The following is a 22,121-nucleotide window of genomic DNA, read 5'->3' on the forward strand; positions in this document are numbered from 1 at the left end:
ATGTTAGCCTCGGTTAGCCTCCTGCCTAAATGCCTCACTTATAACAAGGGCTGAGGACTCAGGTTTGGTGTGTGTGGGAAAATAGAAAGGTGGGTGGTGTTAAGGGGACAGTGTGGTAGGTGGAGGGAAGGGGTGCTGCCTGCAGAGGGATGGGGTGTGTGGGGGGGTTGTTGGGGTAACGGCTGGTTGGTATTTATAAACATGTGTTAACACAGCTCCCCTGAATACCCCTCTGCCTCATCCACCAATCAGAGACAGAGCCTCTCAGGATGAGCAGGGATGAGATATCAAAGCTGTGTGTGTGCGTGCGTGTGTGTGCGTGTGTGCGTGTCTGTGTGTCTGTGCAAGGAATGTGGTTTATCAGACCTAGTGCTACAGTCCACCAAGACCTTGCATCACAAGGGCAGCACAAGGACAAGTGTGTGTGTGTGCGTGCGTGCGTGTTTTCTTGCGTTCTGGTTTTATCAAATAGGGAACGTGTTGATGGAAACGAGGGATTTTGTGATAAAGAACAGTATATATTACAGGGAAATCAAGCTAAAGGAGTAGATATCAGATGGTGATACAGTCAGTAGGATTCAAACCAGAGGTTCTGTCTTGTAATGGCTGGTTGTGTGAACTAATGATGTACAGCACTGGCTGTTTATGATGCCATTTGTTACTACACTGATGCCTTTGTGTGTTCTGGAAATGGGATAGAGCATGGTCGGTCGGTCGCGGTCGGTCCCAGCTCTCTTCAGGTCATTGACCAGGTCCTGCCGTGTAGTTCTGGGCTGATCCCTCACTTTCCTCATGATCATTGATGCCCCACGAGGTGAGATCTTGCATGGAGCCCCAGACCGAGGGTGATTGACCGTCATCTTGAACTTCTTCCATTTTCTAATAATTGCGCAGTTGTTGCCTTCTCACCAAGCTGCTTGCCTATTGTCCTGTAGCCCATCCCAGCCTTGTGCAGGTCTACAATTCTATCCCTGATGTCCTTACACAGCTCTCTGCTCTTGGCCAGTGTGGAGAGGTTGGAGTCTGTTTGATTCAGTGTGTGGACAGGTGTCTTTTATACAGGTAACGAGTTCAAACAGGTGCAGTTAATACAGGTAATGAGTGGAGAACAGGAGGGCTTCTTAAAGAAAAACTAACAGGTCTGTGAGAGCCGGAATTCTTACTGGTTGGTAGGTGATCAAATACTTATGTCATGCAATAAAATGCAAATTAATTACTTAAAAATCATACAATGTGATTCTCTGGATTTTTGTTTTAGATTCCGTCTCTCACAGTTGAAGTGTACCTATGATAAAAATGACAGACGTCTACATGCTTTTTAAGTAGGAAAACCTGCAAAATCGGCAGTGTTTCAAATACTTGTTCTCCCCACTGTAGATAGCAGCTGTCCAGGCTTGACATTGTGACCAGAGAAGAAGGCCTTAGCTGTAATGTCAACCTTTGGATTTCACAGACAAAAAGACATGGCTTACTGGGCCAGCTAACTTGGCTATCATTAGAGTGTGATTATGTGTGTGTGAAGGGGGGAGAGAGAGTGTGTGTTTGTGTTTGAAAACACACACACACACACCAAAAATTGGTGAGGGGGGGGTGGTTGGGGTAGCACATTTAATTGAATTAGTATGGAAAAATGTTCTCTAAGATATTGTACTGGAATTAGGTCATAGCAATGTTCTTTGTGTCCCAATGTGTATTATGTGTCCCCCTGTTCCCCTGTAGGTCTAACGTTGTATTGTGTCCATGTGTAGGTGTAACAATATTATGTGTCCCCCTGTAGCTGTAACATTGTATTGTGTACCTGTGTAGCTGTAACATTGTATTGTGTCACCATGTAGGTGTAACATTATTATGTGTCCCCCTGTATGTATAACGTTGTATTGTGTCCCTGTGTAGGTGTAACATTATTATGTGTCCCCCTGTATGTATAACATTGTATTGTGTCCCTGTGTAGGTGTAACATTATTATGTCCCCCTGTAGCTGTAACATTGTATTGTGTCCCTGTGTAGGTGTAACATTATTATGTCCCCCTGTAGCTGTAACATTGTATTGTGTCCCTGTGTAGGTGTAACATTATTATGTGTCCCCCTGTAGCTGTAACATTGTATTGTGTCCCTGTGTAGGTGTAACATTATTATGTGTCCCCCTGTAGCTGTAACATTGTATTGTGTCCCTGTGTAGCTGTAACAATAGAATGGGCGTCTCCATTCAAGTTAATGATGGCATAATGGGTGGACTGGCGGCCATGTTTGGGTGTACCCATAGGAGCAAAGCAGGAAGTAAAAGCTACAGTAGGTTGAAGACCTAGAGAATGATAGAGGCCTCTAGTGGCCAGAAGACCATTATAGCATGGGCAGTGTCATTGAGGACTTCCACAATGGCATATATCATCATATTATATTATTAAAGTAGTCAACTGGGATGGGATTCCTATGGGTTATAACCTAAATGGCACGGCCCATGCTGTCACAGACACTATAATGGCACAGATATAAAAATGAGTCCTCTATCTATCTCTATGGTTGAAGATGACTAAGGTGAAGACAACGAGACCTCTATCTATCTCTATGGTTGAAGATGACTAAGGTGAAGACAACGAGGCCTCTATCTATCTCTATGGTTGAAGATGACTAAGGTGAAGACAACGAGACCTCTATCTATCTCTATGGTTGAAGATGACTAAGGTGAAGACAACGAGGCCTCTATCTATCTCTATGGTTGAAGATGACTAAGGTGAAGACAACGAGGCCTCTATCTATCTCTATGGTTGAAGATGACTAAGGTGAAGACAACGAGGCCTCTATCTATCTCTATGGTTGAAGATGACTAAGGTGAAGACAACGAGGCCTCTATCTATCTCTATGGTTGAAGATGACTAAGGTGAAGACAACGAGACCTCTATCTATCTCTATGGTTGAAGATGACTAAGGTGAAGACAACGAGACCTCTCATCCAATGGGTTTTGAGAGGGAGGAGAGAAGACGTGAGGAAATGCAATTGAGATTCTCCCCTTTGTTACCTTCAGCCGAGAGTAAAAGCAGGAAGTCAATCTGGGGCGGTAGGGTAGCCTAGTGGTTAGAGTTTAGAGGAGGTAGGGTAGCCTAGTGGTTAGAGTGTAGAGGAGGTAGGGTAGCCTAGTGGTTAGAGCGTTGGGCCAGTAACCAGCAGGTAGCCTAGTGGTTAGAGCACCGGAAAGGTTGCAAGTTCAAACCCCTGAGCTGATAAGGTACAATCTGTTGTTCTGCCCCTGAACAGGCAGTTAACCCACTGTTTCTAGGCAGTCATTGAAAATAAAACATTGTTCTTAACTGACTTAGTTAAATAAAGATCTGTTCAGCACCTACACGTGCTGAAATTCAACTCAACTGACATTACAAAAAATACATTGCATGAGCCGCATCATTTAAAGGAATATTCTACATTACCATGGAAATTATTGTGTCACAAAACCAAGCAGCCATTTGCGAATGTACCCGTGATACTGTATATAATGACGAGATGATCTCCCCCTTAACAATGGGAGACGTTGTCCCAAATAGCGGGGAGGCAGGTGATCTGCTTATCGCTACATTCCCGCGTGGACAAATTTTGACGCCATGAGTCAACTCATACATAAATATAGATATGGCATATCTCCATGAGTCTACCAGTCAAATTGCCAGGCTTAGAGGATCCAAGACCGTTCTAGTTATTCTATTTCTATGCGTGTAACGTTGTTATGTGTCATCCTTTAGGTCGTGTAACGTTGTTATGTGTCATCCTTTAGGTCGTGTAACGTTGTTATGTGTCATCCTTTAGGCGTGTAACGTTGTTATGTGTCATCCTTTAGGTGTGTAACGTCGTTATGTATCATCCTTTAGGCGTGTAACGTTATGTGTCATCCTTTAGGCGTGTAACATCGTTATGTGTCATCCTTTAGGCGTGTAATGTTGTTATGGGTCATCCTTTAGGCGTGTAATGTCGTTATGCGTCATCCTTTAGGCGTGTAATATCGTTATGTGTCATCCTTTAGGTGTGTAACGTTGTTATGTGTCATCCTTTAGGTGTGTAACGTCGTTATGTATCATCCTTTAGGCGTGTAACGTTGTTATGTGTCATCCTTTAGGTCACGTAACGTTGTTATGTGTCATCCTTTAGGCGTGTAACGTTGTTATGTGTCATCCTTTAGGCGTGTAACGTTATGTGTCATCCTTTAGGCGTGTAACGTTATGTGTCATCCTTTAGGCGTGTAACATTGTGTCATCCTTTAGGCGTGTAACATTATGTGTCATCCTTTAGGCGTGTAACATCGTTATGTGTCATCCTTTAGGCGTGTAACATTGTGTCATCCTTTAGGTGTGTAACGTCGTTATGTGTCATCCTTTAGGCGTGTAACATTATGTGTCATCCTTTAGGTGTGTAACGTCGTTATGTGTCATCCTTTAGGCGTGTAACATTATGTGTCATCCTTTAGGTGTGTAACGTCGTTATGTGTCATCCTTTAGGCGTGTAACATTATGTGTCATCCTTTAGGTGTGTAACATCGTTATGTGTCATCCTTTAGGCGTGTAACGTTGTTATGTGTCATCCTTTAGGCGTGTAACGTTGTTATGTGTCATCCTTTAGGTGTGTAACGTTATGTGTCATCCTTTAGGTGTGTAACGTTGTTATGTGTCATCCTTTAGGCGTGTAACGTCGTTATGTGTCATCCTTTTGGTGTGTAACGTTGTTATGTGTCATCCTTTAGGCGTGTAACGTTGTTATGTGTCATCCTTTAGGCGTGTAACGTTATGTGTCATCCTTTAGGTGTGTAACGTTGTTATGTGTCATCCTTTAGGTGTGTAACGTCGTTATGTGTCATCCTTTTGGTGTGTAACGTCGTTATGTGTCATCCTTTTGGTGTGTAACGTTGTTATGTGTCATCCTTTAGGCGTGTAACGTTGTTATGTGTCATCCTTTAGGCGTGTAACGTTGTTATGTGTCATCCTTTAGGCGTGTAACGTTATATTGTTGGGTGAAGTTCGTATATTCACTCTGGCCATCTACTCCGATTTCAGAGCACTCTCATCTAACTGTGCCTGGAGCGCAGAATAACTGATGAATTTACCAACGCTCAACACCCGTTGAATATGGCCGGTGCCAGTAAATGTCGGCAAAAAAAATAGTAATTCAATTGTTGCCAGCAGCACAGTTAGTCACCAACACTCTGGAAAACATGAAAACAGTCTAACCGGCTCTGCTAGGATGAGTAAAATGGTCAGAGTGAGGTGTTTTCTCTCATTTGTGTCTAGAAATAGTGACCAGAGGTCACTCTGAGCGCGCTCCAGATTGAATTTACGAACGCCCAGAGGTCACTCTGAGCGCGCTCCAGATTGAATTTACGAACACCCCGAGCGCTCCAGATTGAATTTACGAATGCCCCGAGCGCTCCAGATTGAATTTACGAACACCCCGAGCGCTCCAGATTGAATTTACGAATGCCCCGAGCGCTCCAGATTGAATTTACGAACACCCCGAGCGCTCCAGATTGAATTTACGAATGCCCCGAGCGCTCCAGATTGAATTTACGAATGCCCCGAGCGCTCCAGATTGAATTTACGAATGCCCCGAGCGCTCCAGATTGAATTTACGAACACACCCATTGTGTCCTCCTGTAGGTGTAACATTGTATTGTGTCCTCCTGTAGGTGTAACATTGTATTGTGTCCTCCTGTAGGTGTAACATTGTATTGTGTCCTCCTGTAGGTGTAACATTGTATTGTGTCCTCCTGTAGGTGTAACATTGTATTGTGTCCTCCTGTAGGTGTAACATTGTATTGTGTCCCCTTATTCATGGGTTGCACGTTTCATCACAATATAGTTTGTAAAATTAGTTTTAGGACTGCTGCCCTTTAGGCACTGATGAATATTTGATCGAAAATGCATTACTGTGGCTTGGAAATACAATAACATTTCTAAAAGGAGACAGATAATTATAGGAAAACCTTTTGCCATTACAGTACAACAGATGCAGTACAACGTTAGCTAGCTAGCTATGATTGAGGAGAGACCAATCGGATGTTCGTGCTCCCCTTTTTCTCCCCAATTTCGTGGTATCCAATTGTTTAGTAGCTACTATCTTGTCTCATCGCTACAACTCCAGTAAGCCGCACTGCTTCTTAACACAGCGCGCATCCAACCCGGAAGCCATCCGCACCAATGTGTCGGAGGAAACACAGTGCACCTGGCAGCCTTGGTTAGCGCGCACTGCGCCCGGCCCGCCACAGGAGTCGCTGGTGCGCGATGAGACAAGGATTTCCCTACCGTCCAAACCCTCCCTAACCCGGACGTCGCTAGGCCAATTGTGCGTCGCCCCACGGACCTCCCGGTCGCGGCCGGTTACGACAGAGCCTGGGTGCGAACCCAGAGTCTCTGGTGGGGCCCTTAACCACTGTGCCACCCGGGAGGCCTAGCCAGCTATTTCTGACAAACATTGCCAGCTAATGACATCATTGCCATCTGTCTGAAGTAAATTTGACGGCATGATAATGAGGGCAAAGTTATTTCCAACTAAATATTTGCCTACTTTAGCAATGTTATTGTATTTCCAGGCAAAACGGTCATTAGCCTCCGTTAGCCTGTGTTAGCCTCCGTTAGCCTGTGTTAGCCTCCGTTAGCCTGTGTTAGCCTCCGTTAGCCTCTATATTCAAAATGACCGGGCTTATCCTGACTTTTGGGCACTACACGGCTTGAGAAAGTTCACAACATGACGTGACCAAGTGTTGGAGGTGCGACCTATAGATGTAACGTTGCTTTTCCCCCTCTAGGTGGAACATTATTTTGTGTCCTTCTATAGGTGTAATGTCTTTTTGTGTCCCCCTGTAGTTGATAAAGTTATATTGTGTCCCCTTGCAGGTGTGGCAGATCCCTGACCAGATGGGGACCCGGCCCATATCAGAGCCCATCGTGGTCCTGGAGGGACACTCCAAACGCGTCGGCATTGTCACCTGGCACCCCACCGCACGCAACATACTACTCACTGCAGGTACACACAGACATACACGCGCACACAATCATGCACTCACTCACACACTTTCTCACCCTACTCCTCCCTCCCTCCCTCCCCCTCCCCCCTCCCTCCCTCCCTCCCTCCCTCCCTCCCTCCCTCCCTCCCTCCCTCCCTCCCTCCCTACCCCCAGGCAGTGATAACCTGATAATAATCTGGAACGTGGGAACTGGCGAGGCGCTCATCTCCATGGACGACCACCCAGACCTCATCTACAACGTCAGCTGGAACCGTAACGGCAGCCTGTTCTGCACCACCTGTAAAGACCGACGCCTCCGTGTATGTGACCCCCGCAAGAGAGAGGTGGTCGCGGTGAGTTGGTGAATGGGGGAGCTGGGAGGGGAAGAAATTAAGATGACAGGGTAAGAGAGAGGTGGTCTCAGAGAGGTAAAAGGTCACAGTTTCCCAGACCTAGTCTCTGTACTCCAAGTGAGTGATTCTTATTTACAATGACGACATGGCAAAAGGCCCCCAGTGGAGACGGGGGACAATAACAAAACAAAGACAATGGAAGACACAATGGACAACACAGACAGAAGACACTGGCAACAGCACATGTACAACAGCAAACGATCAGTGGAATTGTGTGTGTGTGTGTGTGTGTGTTTGTGTGTGTGTGTAAAGATAAAAACAGTAGAAAGACATTAAAAAAAGAATAGAAGGCTATATACAGACACCTGTTAGTCAGGCTTATTGAGGTAGTATGTACATGTAGGTATCGTTAAAGGGACTGTGCAAATATAATGAACAGAGAGTAGCAGAAGCGTAAAAAGAGGGGTTGACGGGTGGTGGGACAATATGCAGATAGCCCGGTTAGCCAATGTGCGGGAGCACTGGTTGGTCGGGCTATTTAGGTAGTATGTACATGATTGTATAGTATATACACTATATATACAAACATATGTGGACATCCCTTCAAATTAGTGGATTCGGCTATTTTAGCCACACCTGTTGCTGACAGGTATATAAAATTAAGCACACAGCCTTGCGATCTCCATAGACAAACATTCTCAGTAGAATGGCCTTACTGAAGAGCTAAGTGACTTTCAACGTGGCACCGTCATAGGATACCACCTTTACAATTTTTTTTCCTGCTGTAGATGCCTCGGTCAACTGTAAGTGTTGTTATTGTGAAGTGGAAATGTCTAGGAGCAACAACGGCTCAGCCGCGAAGTGGTAGGCCACACAAGCTCACAGAATGGGACCGCCGAGTGCTGAAGTGTGTAGCTCGTAAAAATCGTCTGTCCTCAGTTGCAACACTCACTACCGAGTTCCAAACTGCCTCTGGTAGCAACGTCAGTTAATTCTACAGCATACATTCTAGACGATTCTGTGCTTCCAACTTTGTGGCAACAGTTTGGGGAAGGCTCTTTCCTGTTTCAGCATGACAATGCCCCCAGGCACAAAGCGAGGTCCATACAGAAAAGGTTTGTCAAGATCAGTGTGGAAAAACTTGACTGGCCTGCAGAAAGCCCTGACCTCAACCCCATCGCCTATGATTTTGGAATGAGATGTTCGATTAACAGGTGTCCACATACTTTGTCATGTAGTGAGTATATAAATATTTATACTCCATTGCGCGATCTAATATTTTTATATTTCTTCATTTCATTATTTTACTTGTTGATTTGTGTATATTGTTGTGTATTGTTAGATATTACTGCATTGATGGAGCTAGGAACACAAGCATTTAGTGTAAACACCATTTGCCTCATGCGCCTTGACACATCTCCTTCGCTTTGAGTTTATCAGCTGTTGGTTGTGGCCTTTAAAATGTTGTCCCACTCGTCTTCTGTCGTACACGTCGATCCAGAGCATCCCAAACATGCTCATTGGGTGACATGTCTGGTGAGTATGCAGGCCATGGAATAACTGGGACGTTTTCAGCTTCCAGGAATTTTGTACAGACCCTTGGGGCCGTGCATTATCATGCTGAATAAGGTGATGGCGGCGGATGAAAGGCACAGCAATGGGCCTCAGGATCTCGTCACGGTATCTCTGTGCATTCAAATTGCCATCGATAAAATACAATTGTGTTCGTTGTCCATAGCTTATGACTGCCTGCCCATACCATAACTCCACCGCCACCGTGGGGCCCTCTGTTCACAACGTTGACATCAGCAAACTTCCCGCCCACACAATGCCATAAACGCTACGCTGTCTGCCATCTGCCCGGTACAGTTGAAACTGGGGTTCATCCATGAAGAGCACACTTCTCCAGCGTGACAGTGGCCATTGAGGGTGAGCATTTGCCCACTGAAGCCGGTTACGACGCCAAACTGCAGTCAGAGGTCAAGACCCCGGTGAGGATGACGAGCATGCAAAAAAAACTTCCCTGAGATGGTTTCTGACAGTTTGTGCAGAACTTTTTCAGTTGTGCAAAGCCACACTCACATTAGCAGTCCGGGTGGCTGGTGTCGGTTGAAGAAGCCAGATGTGGAGGTCCTGGGCTGGCATGTTTGCACGTGGTCTGCAATGTGAGGCCGGTTGGACGTACTGCCAAATTATAGAAAACGACGATGGAGGCGGCTTATGGTAAAGAAACAAACATTCAATTCTCTGGCAACAGTTCTGGTGGACATTCCTGCAGTCAGCATGGCAATTGCACACTTCCTCAAAACTTGAGACATCTGTGGCATTGTGTTGTGTGACATAACTGCACATTTTAAAGTGGCCTTTTTATTGTCCCCAGTACAAGGTGCACCTGTGTAATGATCATGCTTTTTAATCAGCCTCTAGATATGCCACAAGTGTCAGGTGGATAGATTATCTTGGCAAAGGAGAAATGCTCACTAACAGGGATGTAAACACATTTGTGCACAAAATTTGAGATAAATAACACTTTACATGTTGCTTTTATATTTTTGTTCAGTGTAGATATTTAGTCCAAATCGCGCAGGCCTCAATGGGACTGCTTGTGCTTTCACAGAAGCCATGATGAGCCCTCTTTCCACCTTGATGGGTGCTCTGTACTCTGTTAGTGATGTCTGTCTTGTGCGTTCGGTCCAATAGGAGAGGATGGCTCCACACGACGGGATCCGACCGATGAGGGCCATCTTTACCAGAGACGGAAACCTGTTCACTACCGGCTTCACCAGGATGAGTCAGAGAGAGCTGGGCTTGTGGGACCCGGTAACACACACAGACAAATACACACGAGCACACACACACACAACACATATGGACACACGTACATGCACCCTCACTCGTAATTCCTCTTGAAGGACAGTGAACATCGGCCCAATGAATTCCTCTCGTCCCTCTTCTCTCATCTTGTCCTTCTTTGCTCTGTTCCTACCAGACAAGTTTTGAGGAGCCCATTGCACTGCTGGAGTTGGATACAAGTAACGGTGTGTTGTTACCGTACTACGACCCAGACACCAACATGGTTTACCTCTGTGGAAAGGTATAAAACACACACACACACACACACACACACACACACACACACACACACACACACACACACACACACACACACACACACACACACACACACACACACACACACACACACACACACACACACACACACACACACACACACACACACAGTAACAGTATTATCCATTACCTTGATACTACTACTGTAAATCATCCCCTCCCCTCTTCTTTCCCACCCTTCCCCTCCCCTCCCTCTTATTTCCTCCTCTCCTTTCCTCCTCTCCCCTCCCTTCTCCCTCCTCTCCTTTCCTCCTCTCCCCTCCCTTCTTCTCCCCTCTCCTTTGCTCCTCTGACCTCCCCTCCCCTCTCTTCTACTCACTCCTTCCCTCCTATCTAGGGGGACAGTAGTATCCGGTACTTTGAGATAACAGAGGAGCCTCCCTATGTCCACTACCTCAGTACCTTCAGCAGCAAGGAGCCTCAGAGGGGGATGGGCTTCATGCCTAAGAGAGGGGTGGACGTCAGCAAGTGTGAGATCGCCAGGTAGGAAACTGCTCACAGACACACACGCACACACACTTCCAGTCAGGGATGGACATTACACACAGGTATATGCAATGCAATTTCGATACCTTTTGGAAACAAAGCAAGTTTTATAAGGAAAATGGGATCCACCCAAATCATTTGGGGTCCTGGATCCTTTCACAGCACTATAAGGCTGAGTTGAGACAATGACTTATCAATGACCCAAGCCCCGTTTAGCTAATCCCTACCATTGTGTTGCTGAGTTGTCATAATGCTTCAGCAAATGTACATTATCACAGGGGCGTTGGTAGACACAATGTAAGTAACCTAATTGATGTCCCTCTAACTGCCCCGAACGCCTCTGCTGGTCCTACAGCTATTGTATGCAGTAATCATGTGCCTATGAATCAAAAGTATACTGTTAGCACTGAGGCCCTGTGTGCCCTAGTAGGAAGTCCACTGTGTGCAGCTCACCCTGTACTAACAGAAAAAACATGAGAATATCTACTTCTGATAAGCTTCCCAGCAAAGCAATGAAAACAATCAAGCATCCCAGAAGAAAAGTGCTCAAAATAGCCCACGTTAACATATGTAGCGTTAAGAAACAAGGTTCATGGAATCAATTCATATTCATATTCTAACTCAGACACTCACTTAGATAATACCTTTGATGATACAGTGGTAGCAATACATGGTTATAACATCTACAGAAAAGACAGAAATGCCAAAAGTGGAGGTGTTACTGTTTATATTCAGAACCACATTCCTGTAAAGCTTAGAGACGATCTCATGTTAAATACTGTTGAAGTAATATGGCTACAGGTTCATCTGTCTCACCTAAAGCTCATTCGTGTGGGAAGCTGTTATAGACCACGAAGTGCTAACAGTCAGTATCTGGATAATGTGTGAAATGCTTGATAATGTATGTGATATCAACAGAGAGGTATATTTTCCTGGGTGATTTAAATATTGACTGGCTGCCCACTCAAGAAATACGCTTCAAACTGTAACCAGTGCCTGCAACCCTGTTCAGTCAACCTACCAGGGTCGTTACAAACAGCACAGGAATGAAATCATCAACATGTATTGATCACATCTTTGTTAATGCTACAGAAATGAGCTTGAAAGCAGCATCCAGATCCATCGGACGTAGTGATCACAATATAGTAGCCATATCTAGGAGAACCAAAGTTCCCAAGGCTGGGCCTAATATAGTGTATAAGAGGTAATGTAAGAAGTTTTGTAGTGAACACTATGTTGTTGATGTACAGAATATTTGTCGGTCCGTGGTGTGTAATGAGGAGCAAACAGACGCTGCACTTGATACATTTCTGAAATGCTTTATTCGAGTTATTAATAAGCATGCACCTGTAACGGATGTGAAACAGCCAGCTTAGTTAGCGATGTTCGCGCTAAATAGCATTTCCAATCGGTGACGTCACTTGCTCTGAGACCTTGAAGTAGTAGTTCCACTTGCTCTGCAAAGGCTGCGGCTTTTGTGGAGCGATGGGTAACGATGCTTCGTGGGTGTCAGTTGTTGATGTGTGCAGAGGGTCGCTGGTTCGCGGGTATGGGCGAGGGGACGGTCTAAAGTTATACTGTTACACACCCATTGGGGCGGCAGCGTAGCCTAGTGCAAAGGGCATTGGACTAGTAACCGAAAGATTGCAAGAACGAATATACGAGCTGACAAGGTAAAAATCTGTCGTTCTGCCCCTGAACAAGGCAGTTAACCCACAGTTCCTAGGCCCTCATTGAAAATAATAATTTGTTCTTAACTGACTTGCCTGGGTGAATAAAATCATCTATATTTTTTAAATTACTGTAAAAACAGCTAAATCCCAGTGGATTGATGAGGAATTGAAAAATGGTATGTTTGAGAGGGATGAGGTAAAGGAATGTTAAATGGCTGCACAACCGATTGGCAAACGTATTGAGAAAGGATGTGACTGAACTGAATAAAAAGAAGAAGAAACTACACTATGAAACAAAAATAAATGACAAGAATAAGAGTAAAACACTTTTGAGCTTCAATGAAATTATGGGGGGAAAGTCAAACTCAGGTCCATCCTTCATTAAATCAGATGGCTCATTCCTCACAAAACACACTGATATTGCAAATGTAGGCATGAAATGCCAGCAACAAACACTGACACTACATACCCAAGTATATCTGAGTATAAGTATATTCACATCCAAGTATATCTGAGTATAAGTATATAATATATAAGTATATTCAATCTAAGCCTACAATAAAGTATGTTCCCTCAGGCCTGGAGGAAAGCTAAAGTCATTCTGCTTCTACTGTTCAGTCGTGTGGTCAGGTGCCACAAAAAGGGACTTAGGAAAAGTGCAATTGGTTCAGAACAGGGCAGCACGGCTGGCCCTTGGATGTACACAGAGAGCTAACATTAATAATATACATGTCAATCTGTCCTGGCTCAAAGTAGAGGAGATATTGACTTCATCACTACTTGTATTTGTGAGAGGTATTGACATGTTGAAGGCACCGAGCTCTCTGTTTGAACTACTGGTGCACAGCTCAGACACCCATGACTACCCCACGAGATGTGCCATCAGAGGTCTCTTCACAGTCCCCAAGTCCAGAACAGACTATGGGAGGCGCATCGTACTACATAGAGCCACAATTACATGGAACTATTCTACATCAAGTAACTGATGCAAGCAGTAAGAATGTGATTTAAACCCTTGTGTAGTCTTAACATTCTGTATACTCCCCTTGTACTAAGGGTCAAAAATTACCCACCTTCACTAAACCCCTAAAATAAAGCAGCTTAATTGAACTTTAAACCCCAAATGTATTTTGCACGAGGAAACAACCTGTCATTCATCACAAACTTTGTTCATATCTGTGTTTTCCCTCTTCACAATGCAGACAGACTGCATTTAATCAGTGGACACCACTCGTTTTTATTACAACACACCTGGCATAAAGGTTTTCTTTACCTATAGTAGAGGTTTATTAGTATTATTGCTAAATGTACTGCACAGGTGTAAACATACATTGTTTAGCAAGAGACAACACTTGTATCGCCTAAGAAAGTAGCAGAAATGTGCAGAAAGTAGTTTTGAATGCATTTTATTGAAAGGGAAACAATAACAGTCTTGAATTTTTGGGGGCAAAATAGTGATATATTCTCATATACTGTAGTTAATTGTATAACTGCCTTAATTTTGCTGGACCCCAGGAAGAGTAGCTGCTGCCTTGGCAAGAACGAATGGAGATCCATAATAAATACAAAATGCGTAGGCTTAGCTGAGCAGGGTGATGTGGGAGTGTTTGTTGTGGCTGTTCTCTGACTCAAACCCTGTTCTCCAGGTTATATAAGCTTCATGACAAGAAGTGTGAGCCCATCGCCATGACAGTACCTAGAAAGGTAATCTCTTTCCCTCTCCTCATCTCCCTCTCCCTATATTTACAGCTTGTTAAAACTTTCCCTCCCTCTCTTCCCCCTCTCCTCCACATCACTCTCTCTCTCTCCCCTTCCTACCCCTACCCTCCTCCCTCTCTCTCCCCATCCTCCATCTCCCTTCCCTCCCTCGCTCTCCCTCCCCTCCATCCTTACCTTCCCTCTCTCTCCCACTCCAACCTCTCCTCCTCCCTCCATCCTTACCTTCCTTCTCTCTCCCCCTCCATCCTTACCTTCCTTCCCTCTCTCCCCCTCCACCCTCCCTCCCTCCTCCACCCTCTTCTCTCTCCCCCCTCCATCCTTACCTTCCCTCTCTCCTTCCTCCCTCCACCCCTTACCTTACCTTCCCTCTCTCCCCCTCCATCCTTACCTTCCCTCTCTCTCCCACCCTCCATCCTTACATTCCCTCTCTCTCCCCATCCTCCCTCTTTCTCCCCCTCCATCCTTACCTTCCCTCTCTCTTCCCCTCCACCCTCTTCTCCTCCCTCTCTCTCCCCCTCCATCCTTACCTTCCCTCGCTCTCCTTCCTCCCTCACTCTCCCTCCCCTCCATCCTTACCTTCCCTCGGTCTCCCCCTCCACCCTCTCCTCCTCCCTCCATCCTTACCTTCCCTCTCTCTTCCCCTCCACCCTCTCCTCCTCCCTCCATCCTTACCTTCCCTCGGTCTCCCCCTCCACCCCCTCTCCTCCTCCCTCCATCCTTCCTTTCCCTCTCTCTCCCCCCTCCATCCTTACCTTCCTCCCTCTCTCCCTCCTCCCTCTCTCTCCCCCTCCACCCTCTCCTCCCTCCATCCTTACCTTCCCTCTCTCTTCCCCTCCACCCTCTCCTCCTCCCCCTCCTCCCTCTCTCTCCCCCTCCACCCTCTACTCCTCCCTCTCTCTCCCCCTCCACCCTCTCCTCCTCCCTCCAGTCAGACCTGTTTCAGGATGACCTGTATCCAGACACGGCAGGTTCAGACCCAGCTCTGGAGCCAGAGGAGTGGCTGGAGGGGCGAGACGAGGACCCCACCCTCCAGTCCTTGAGAGATGGCTACGTTCCCCCTAAGAGCCGCGAGCTCAAAGTGGCCAAGAAGAACGTTCTGGACTCCAGACCCACCACCAGACGCAGCATGTCCTCCTGCGACGGCTCAGCCAACCTGCCTGTGAGTCACACTCTGTCTGCCTGTCTGTCTGTCTGACCCTAACCACCAACCTGCCTGTGAGTCACTATGTATACAATCATCCCTTTATCCACCCTCATTCTCCAATGTCTCCTCTACCTCTCTCTAATTTCTCCTCTCTCTCGCTCTCATTAGGCCTTATTCTGATCTTTAGAAATTCTGACTAATGTTGTTTTCCTGTTGTTTTCCTATAGCTGCCTGTTGTTTTCCGGTTGTTTTCCTGTAGCTGCCTGTTGTTTTCCTGGTTGTTTTCCTGTAGCTGCATGTTGTTTTCCTGTTGTTTCCTGTAGCTGCATGTTGTTTTCCTGTTGTTTCCTGTAGCTGCTTGTTGTTTCCCTGTAGCTGCCTGTTGTTTTCCTGTAGCTGCATGTTGTTTTCCTGTTGTTTCCTGTAGCTGCATGTTGTTTTCCTGTTGTTTCCTGTAGCTGCATGTTGTTTTCCTGTTGTTTCCTGTAGCTGCATGTTGTTTTCCTGTTGTTTCCTGTAGCTGCTTGTTGTTTCCCTGTAGCTGCCTGTTGTTTTCCTGTAGCTGCATGTTGTTTTCCTGTTGTTTCCTGTAGCTGCATGTTGTTTTCCTGTTGTTTCCTGTAGCTGCATGTTGTTTTCCTGTTGTTTCCTGTAGCTGCATGTTGTTTTCCTGTAGCTGCATGTTGTTTTCCGGTTGTTTTCCTGTAGCTGCCCGTTGTTTTCCTGTAGCTGCACGTTGTTTTCCTGTTGTTTCCTGTAGCTGCATGTTGTTTTCCGGTTGTTTTCCTGTAGCTGCCTGTTGTTTTCCTGTATATGCATCATGTTTTCCTGTTGTTTTCCTGTAGATGCATGTTGTTTTCCTGTTGTTTCCTGTAGCTGTCTGTTGTTTTCCTGTAGCTGCATGTTTTCATGTAGCTGCATGTTGTTTTCCTGTTGTTTCCTGTTGTTTTTCTGTAGCTGCCTGTTGTTTTCCTGTTGTTTTTCTGTAGCTGCCTGTTGTTTTCCTGTAGCTGCCTGTTGTTTTCTTGTTGTTTTCCTGTAGCTGCGTGTTGTTTTCCTGTTGCTTCCTGTAGCTGCCTGTTGTTTTCCTGTTGTTTCCTGTAGCTGCCTGTTGTTTTCCTGTAGCTGCATGTTGTTTTCCTGTTGTTTCCTGTAGCTGCTTGTTGTTTCCCTGTAGCTGCCTGTTGTTTTCCTGTAGCTGCATGTTGTTTTCCTGTTGTTTCCTGTAGCTGCATGTTGTTTTCCTGTTGTTTCCTGTAGCTGCATGTTGTTTTCCTGTAGCTGCATGTTGTTTTCCTGTAGCTGCATGTTGTTTTCCTATAGCGGTCTGTTGTTTTCCTGTAGCTGCATGTTGTTTTCCTCTAGCTGCCTGTTGTTTTCCTGTAGCTGCCTGTTGTTTTCCTCTAGCTGTCTGTTGTTTTCCTGTAGCTGCCTGTTGTTTTCCTGTAGGTTCATGTTGTTTTCCTATAGCTGTCTGTTGTTTTCCTGTAGCTGTTGTTTTCCTGTAGCTGTCTGTTGTTTTCCTGTAGATGCATGTTGTTTTCCTGTAGCTGCATGTTGTTTTCCTGTAGCTGCATGTTGTTTTCCTATAGCTGTCTGTTGTTTTCCTGTAGCTGCATGTTGTTTTCCTGTAGCTGCATGTTGTTTTCCTGTTGTTTTCCTCTAGCTGCCTGTTGTTTTCCTGTAGCTGCCTGTTGTTTTCCTCTAGCTGCCTGTTGTTTTCCTGTAGCTGCCTGTTGTTTTCCTCTAGCTGTCTGTTGTTTTCCTGTAGCTGCATGTTGTTTTCCTATAGCTGCATGTTGTTTTCCTATAGCTGCATGTTGTTTTCCTGTAGCTGCATGTTGTTTTCCTCTAGCTGTCTGTTGTTTTCCTGTAGCTGCATGTTGTTTTCCTGTTGTTTTCCTGTAGCTGCATGTTGTTTTCCTGTAGCTGCATGTTGTTTTACTATAGCTGCCTGTTCTTGACCTATCTGTCCTCTTTTTCCTTTTTTCTTCCTTCCTTTCCATCTCCTACCTTTTTCTCCCCTTCCTTCTTTCCCTTCCTACCTTCCTCTTTCCCCTCTCTTACCCCTCCCTCCTCCCCTACCTCTCCCTCCTTCTCTCTCTCCAGCCTCAGTTGGTAGAGCGGTTGTTGGAAGAAGTTCAGAATCTCAAGGCAACAGTTCTGTCTCAGGAGAAGAGAATCTGTGACCTTGAGAATAAACTCTCCAAGTACACCAACGGCACAGCCTAATACACACACATCCTTCACACACACACACACACACACACACACACACACACACACACACACACACACACACACACACACACACACACACACACACACACACACACACACACACACACACACACACACACACACACACACACACACACACACACACACACACACACACAAAATTCCTCTATCCACATACACCGCCACACAGCCAGGCCAACATTCAATCAAAGCTGTTAGCAACAAGCACATTGCACTTGACTTTTAAAGGCAATTTACGATTGAGCTGAAATCCGCGGGTGTATACCATGAATGTGATCTCCGTGAACAACTGTGAAATTGACTTTTAAAAGGTGCATTGTCGTTTGTGTAGTTCACAGCTCTGCAACCTGCCTTTGAATAAATTCCACGCTAGCAACCCCAATAACCCCTAACTTCAAACACATATGACCCCCACCCCCCCACACACACACACACACACACACACACACACACACACACACACACAGACACCCCCCCCCCTCCCCCAACAATGCTCAGTACCTAGAGAGAGTGTCAGTTGAAAAATTATGTTTGAGTCGGGTTGTGAGAGACATTTTGTGAAAGTTACTGGAATTTTTAAAACCTAGTTGAGAGTCCAAACAGTATCATAGGCTACACACACGCACTGTCCTCATCCCTCCATCCATCACCGACCAACACTCAGTAATAACCATCTCTGGCTGTCAGTCAACCTTCTCAAAATGTAAATAGTGAGATAAAGAAAAAAATGTGTGTGGGGAGGGGGGGGTTAAAAAATACCCACATTTGTGGAAAAAAAATTAATCTAAGAAGACTTTAGTGTGTTCTGTAAATGATTATACATGAGACATGTGATGACATCAATTAAAACAATCTTTTTTTTAACTGGTTGGACGAAACTTTTCATTTTCTTGTGTCATGGAGCTGCTTTTATTTTTTTATGTAATGTTTTCCTGGTGTTTTACAAATGTTTCATCCTGAGAATAAATCACTCTTTTTCCTGTGTAACCTGTTATTTCCCACCAAATCCGTAAGTGTAATTCTAAAGCATACAAAGCATATAAATATCTCTGGATTTGATTTCAACTGATCAGAATTAACATTCAAGCCCGATGCTACCTGAGCCAAGTGAGCCCTACATTAGACATTTTATGAGCCCTACATTAAAGACATTTTATGAGCCCTACATTAAAGATATTTTATGAGCTCTACATTAAAGACATTTTATGAGCCCTACATTAAAGATATTTTATGAGCCCTACATTAAAGACATTTTATGAGCTCTACATTAAAGACATTTTATGAGCCCTACATTAAAGATATTTTATGAGCCCTACATTAAAGATATTTTATGAGCCCTACATTAAAGACATTTTATGAGCCCTACATTAAAGACATTTTATGAGCCCTACATTAAAGATATTTTATGAGCCCTACATCAGATATTTTATGAGCCCTACATTAAAGACATTTTATGAGCCCTACATTAAAGACATTTTATGAGCCCTACATCAGATATTTTATGAGCCCTACATTAAAGATATTTTATGAGCCCTACATTAAAGACATTTTATGAGCCCTACATTAGATATTTTATGAGCCCTACATTAAAGATATTTTATGAGCCCTACATTAAAGATATTTTATGAGCCCTACATTAAAGATATTTTATGAGCCCTACATTAGACATTTTATGAGCCCTACATTAGATATTTTATGAGCCCTACATTAGACATTTTATGAGCCCTACATTAGACATTTTATGAGCCCTACATTAAAGACATTTTATGAGCCCTACATTAAAGATATTTTATGAGCCCTACATTAAAGACATTTTATGAGCCCTACATTAAAGACATTTTATGAGCCCTACATTAAAGACATTTTATGAGCCCTACATTAAAGACATTTTATGAGCCCAATCCAAAAAAAGCCCAAATGATTGTGCCATTATCCAATACATACAGTATCATAGGTTACGGCACCAAAGAAAAACATACAATTATTCTCTCTTGGGTAAATAAATGAAACAAGCTCCAGTAATATTTTTGACTGGGAGCTGTATTACAGTACTGTATTGTATTATATGGACTGGAATTACGCACCTCGTTCAAACTATGAAGCTGGGAGAGAAGATGTGATGCTGGTGCAGGACACAACCTACAATTTATATTTTAAAACATATATAATAGGGCATATTTGACATTTTATAATTAGTAGGCTGATATATGAGTCTACCTTTCATATTTCCCCTAATGTTATTAGCATGCCTTTCATCATATTCCCCCTAATGTTGTTAGCATGCCTTTCATCATATTTCCCCTAATGTTGTTAGCATGCCTTTCATCATATTACCCCTAATGTTGTTAGCATGCCTTTCATCATATTTCCCCTAATGTTGTTAGCATGCCTTTCATCATATTTCCCCTAATGTTGTTAGCATGCCTTTCATCATATTTCCCCTAATGTTGTTAGCATGCCTTTCATCATATTCCCCTAATGTTGTTAGCATGCATCATATTTCCCTAATGTTGCTAGCATGCCTTTCAGTTGTTAGCATATTTTTCCCTAATGTTGTTAGCATGCCTTTCATCATATTTCCCCTAATGTTGCTTAGCATGCCTTTCATCATATTTCCCTAATGTTGTGCCTTTCAGCATATTTCCCTAATGTTGTTAGCAATGTTGTTAGCCCTTTCAGCATATTTCCCCTAATGTTGTTAGCATGCCTTTCAGCATATTTCCCCTAATGTTGTTAGCATGCCTTTCATCATATTTCCCCTAATGTTGTTAGCATGCCTTTCATCATATTTCCCCTAATGTTATTAGCATGCCTTTCATCATATTTCCCCTAACGATGTGTATATTACCTCCTTCATTCCTTCCTTGCTCTCCACAATTACAATTGAAGTCAGAAGTTTACATACACCTTAGTCAAATACATTTAAACTCAGTTTTTCCACAATTCCTGTCATTTAATCATAGTAAAAAGTCTCTGTTTTAGGACAGTGTGGATCACCACTTTATTTTAAGAATGTGAAATGTCAGAATAATAGTAGAGAGAATGATTTATTTCAGCTTTCATTTCTTTCATCACATTCCCAGTTGGTCAGAAGTTTACATACACTCAATTAGTATTTGGTAGCATTGCAATTTTAATTGTTTAATTTGGGTCAAATGTCTCAGGTAGCCTTCCACAAGCTTCCCACAATAAGTTGGGGGAATTTTGGCCCATTCCTCCTGACAGAGCTGGTGTAACTGAGTCAGGTTTGTAGGCCTCCTTGCTCGCACAATCTTTTTCAGTTCTGCCCACAAATGTTCTATGGGATGGAGGTCAGGGCTTTGTGATGGCCACGCCAATACCTTGACTTTGTTGTCCTTAAGCCATTTTGCCACAACTTTGGAAGTATGCTTGGGGTCATTGTCCATTTGGAAGACCCATTTGCAACCAAGCTTTAACTTCCTGTTTGATGTCTTGAGATGTTGCTTCAATATATCCACATAATTTTCCTGTCTCATGATTCCATCTATTTTGTGAAGTGCACCAGTCCCTCCTGCAGCAAGGCACCCCCACAACATGATGCTGCCACTCCTGTGCTTCACGGTTTGTTTCCTCCAGAATCTTCACAAGGTCCATTGCTGTTGTTCTGGGATTGATTTGCACTTTTTGCACCAAAGTACGTTCATCTCTAGGAGACAGAACACGTCTCCTTCCTGAGCGGTATGACGGCTGCGTGGTCCCATGGTGTTTATACTTGCGTACTATTGTTTGTACAGATGAACGTGGTACCTTCAGGCATTTGGAAATTGCTCCCAAGGATGAACCAGACTTGTGGAGGTCTACAATTTCTATTCTGAGGTCTTGGCTGATTTATTTTGATTTTCCCATGATGTCAAGCAAAGAGGCAGTGAGTTTGAAGGTAGGCCTTGAAATAAATCCACAGGTACACCTCCAATTGACTCAAATGATGTTAATTAGCCTATCAGAAACTTCTAAAGCCATGACATAATTTTCTGGAATTTTCCAAGCTGTTTAAAGGCACAGTCAACTCAGTGTATGTATACTTCTGACCCACTGGAATTGTGAGACAGTGAATTATAAGTGAAATAATCTGTCTGTAAACAATTGTTGGAAAGATTACTTGTGTCGTGCACAAAGTAGATGTCCTAACTGACTTGCCAAAACTATAGTTTTGTTAACAAGAAATTTGTAGAGTTGTTGAAAAACGAGTTTTAATGATTCCAACCTAAGTGTGTGTAAACTTCCAACTTCACCTGTAAATAGAATACCCTTTGTTATCCTAATCTTCATCATTGTAATGACATGCTTGAATAATATAGGACTAAATTAGATGCAGACGGCTTTCACTTCTATTCAACGAGAATGAATCATT

General features: G+C 44.0%; 1 protein-coding gene across 3 annotated transcripts in view; it reads left to right on the forward strand.

Annotated features, from left to right (window-relative positions):
- LOC124007504 (coronin-6-like) overlaps nucleotides 1-22,121 on the forward strand; it is a 43,795-nt gene that overhangs the window by 16,004 nt on the left and 5,670 nt on the right. Inside the window, exons 4-11 of one of the 3 annotated variants that reach the window (XM_046318133.1) lie at nucleotides 6,871-7,000; nucleotides 7,155-7,333; nucleotides 10,034-10,153; nucleotides 10,323-10,427; nucleotides 10,803-10,948; nucleotides 14,271-14,328; nucleotides 15,272-15,502; nucleotides 15,656-15,805. In XM_046318133.1, the coding sequence (XP_046174089.1) occupies nucleotides 6,871-7,000; nucleotides 7,155-7,333; nucleotides 10,034-10,153; nucleotides 10,323-10,427; nucleotides 10,803-10,948; nucleotides 14,271-14,328; nucleotides 15,272-15,502; nucleotides 15,656-15,667 (981 nt within the window). In that variant the 3' untranslated portion in view covers nucleotides 15,668-15,805. Of the gene's footprint in view, nucleotides 1-6,870; nucleotides 7,001-7,154; nucleotides 7,334-10,033; nucleotides 10,154-10,322; nucleotides 10,428-10,802; nucleotides 10,949-14,270; nucleotides 14,329-15,271; nucleotides 15,503-15,655; nucleotides 15,806-17,596; nucleotides 18,734-22,121 lie in introns of those variants that run through there. The other 2 variants (XM_046318130.1, XM_046318132.1) reach the window with 2 other exon arrangements.

This window comes from Oncorhynchus gorbuscha, linkage group LG20 (assembly GCF_021184085.1).
Source record: "Oncorhynchus gorbuscha isolate QuinsamMale2020 ecotype Even-year linkage group LG20, OgorEven_v1.0, whole genome shotgun sequence".
In the NCBI taxonomy this organism is placed as follows: Eukaryota; Metazoa; Chordata; class Actinopteri; order Salmoniformes; family Salmonidae; genus Oncorhynchus; species Oncorhynchus gorbuscha.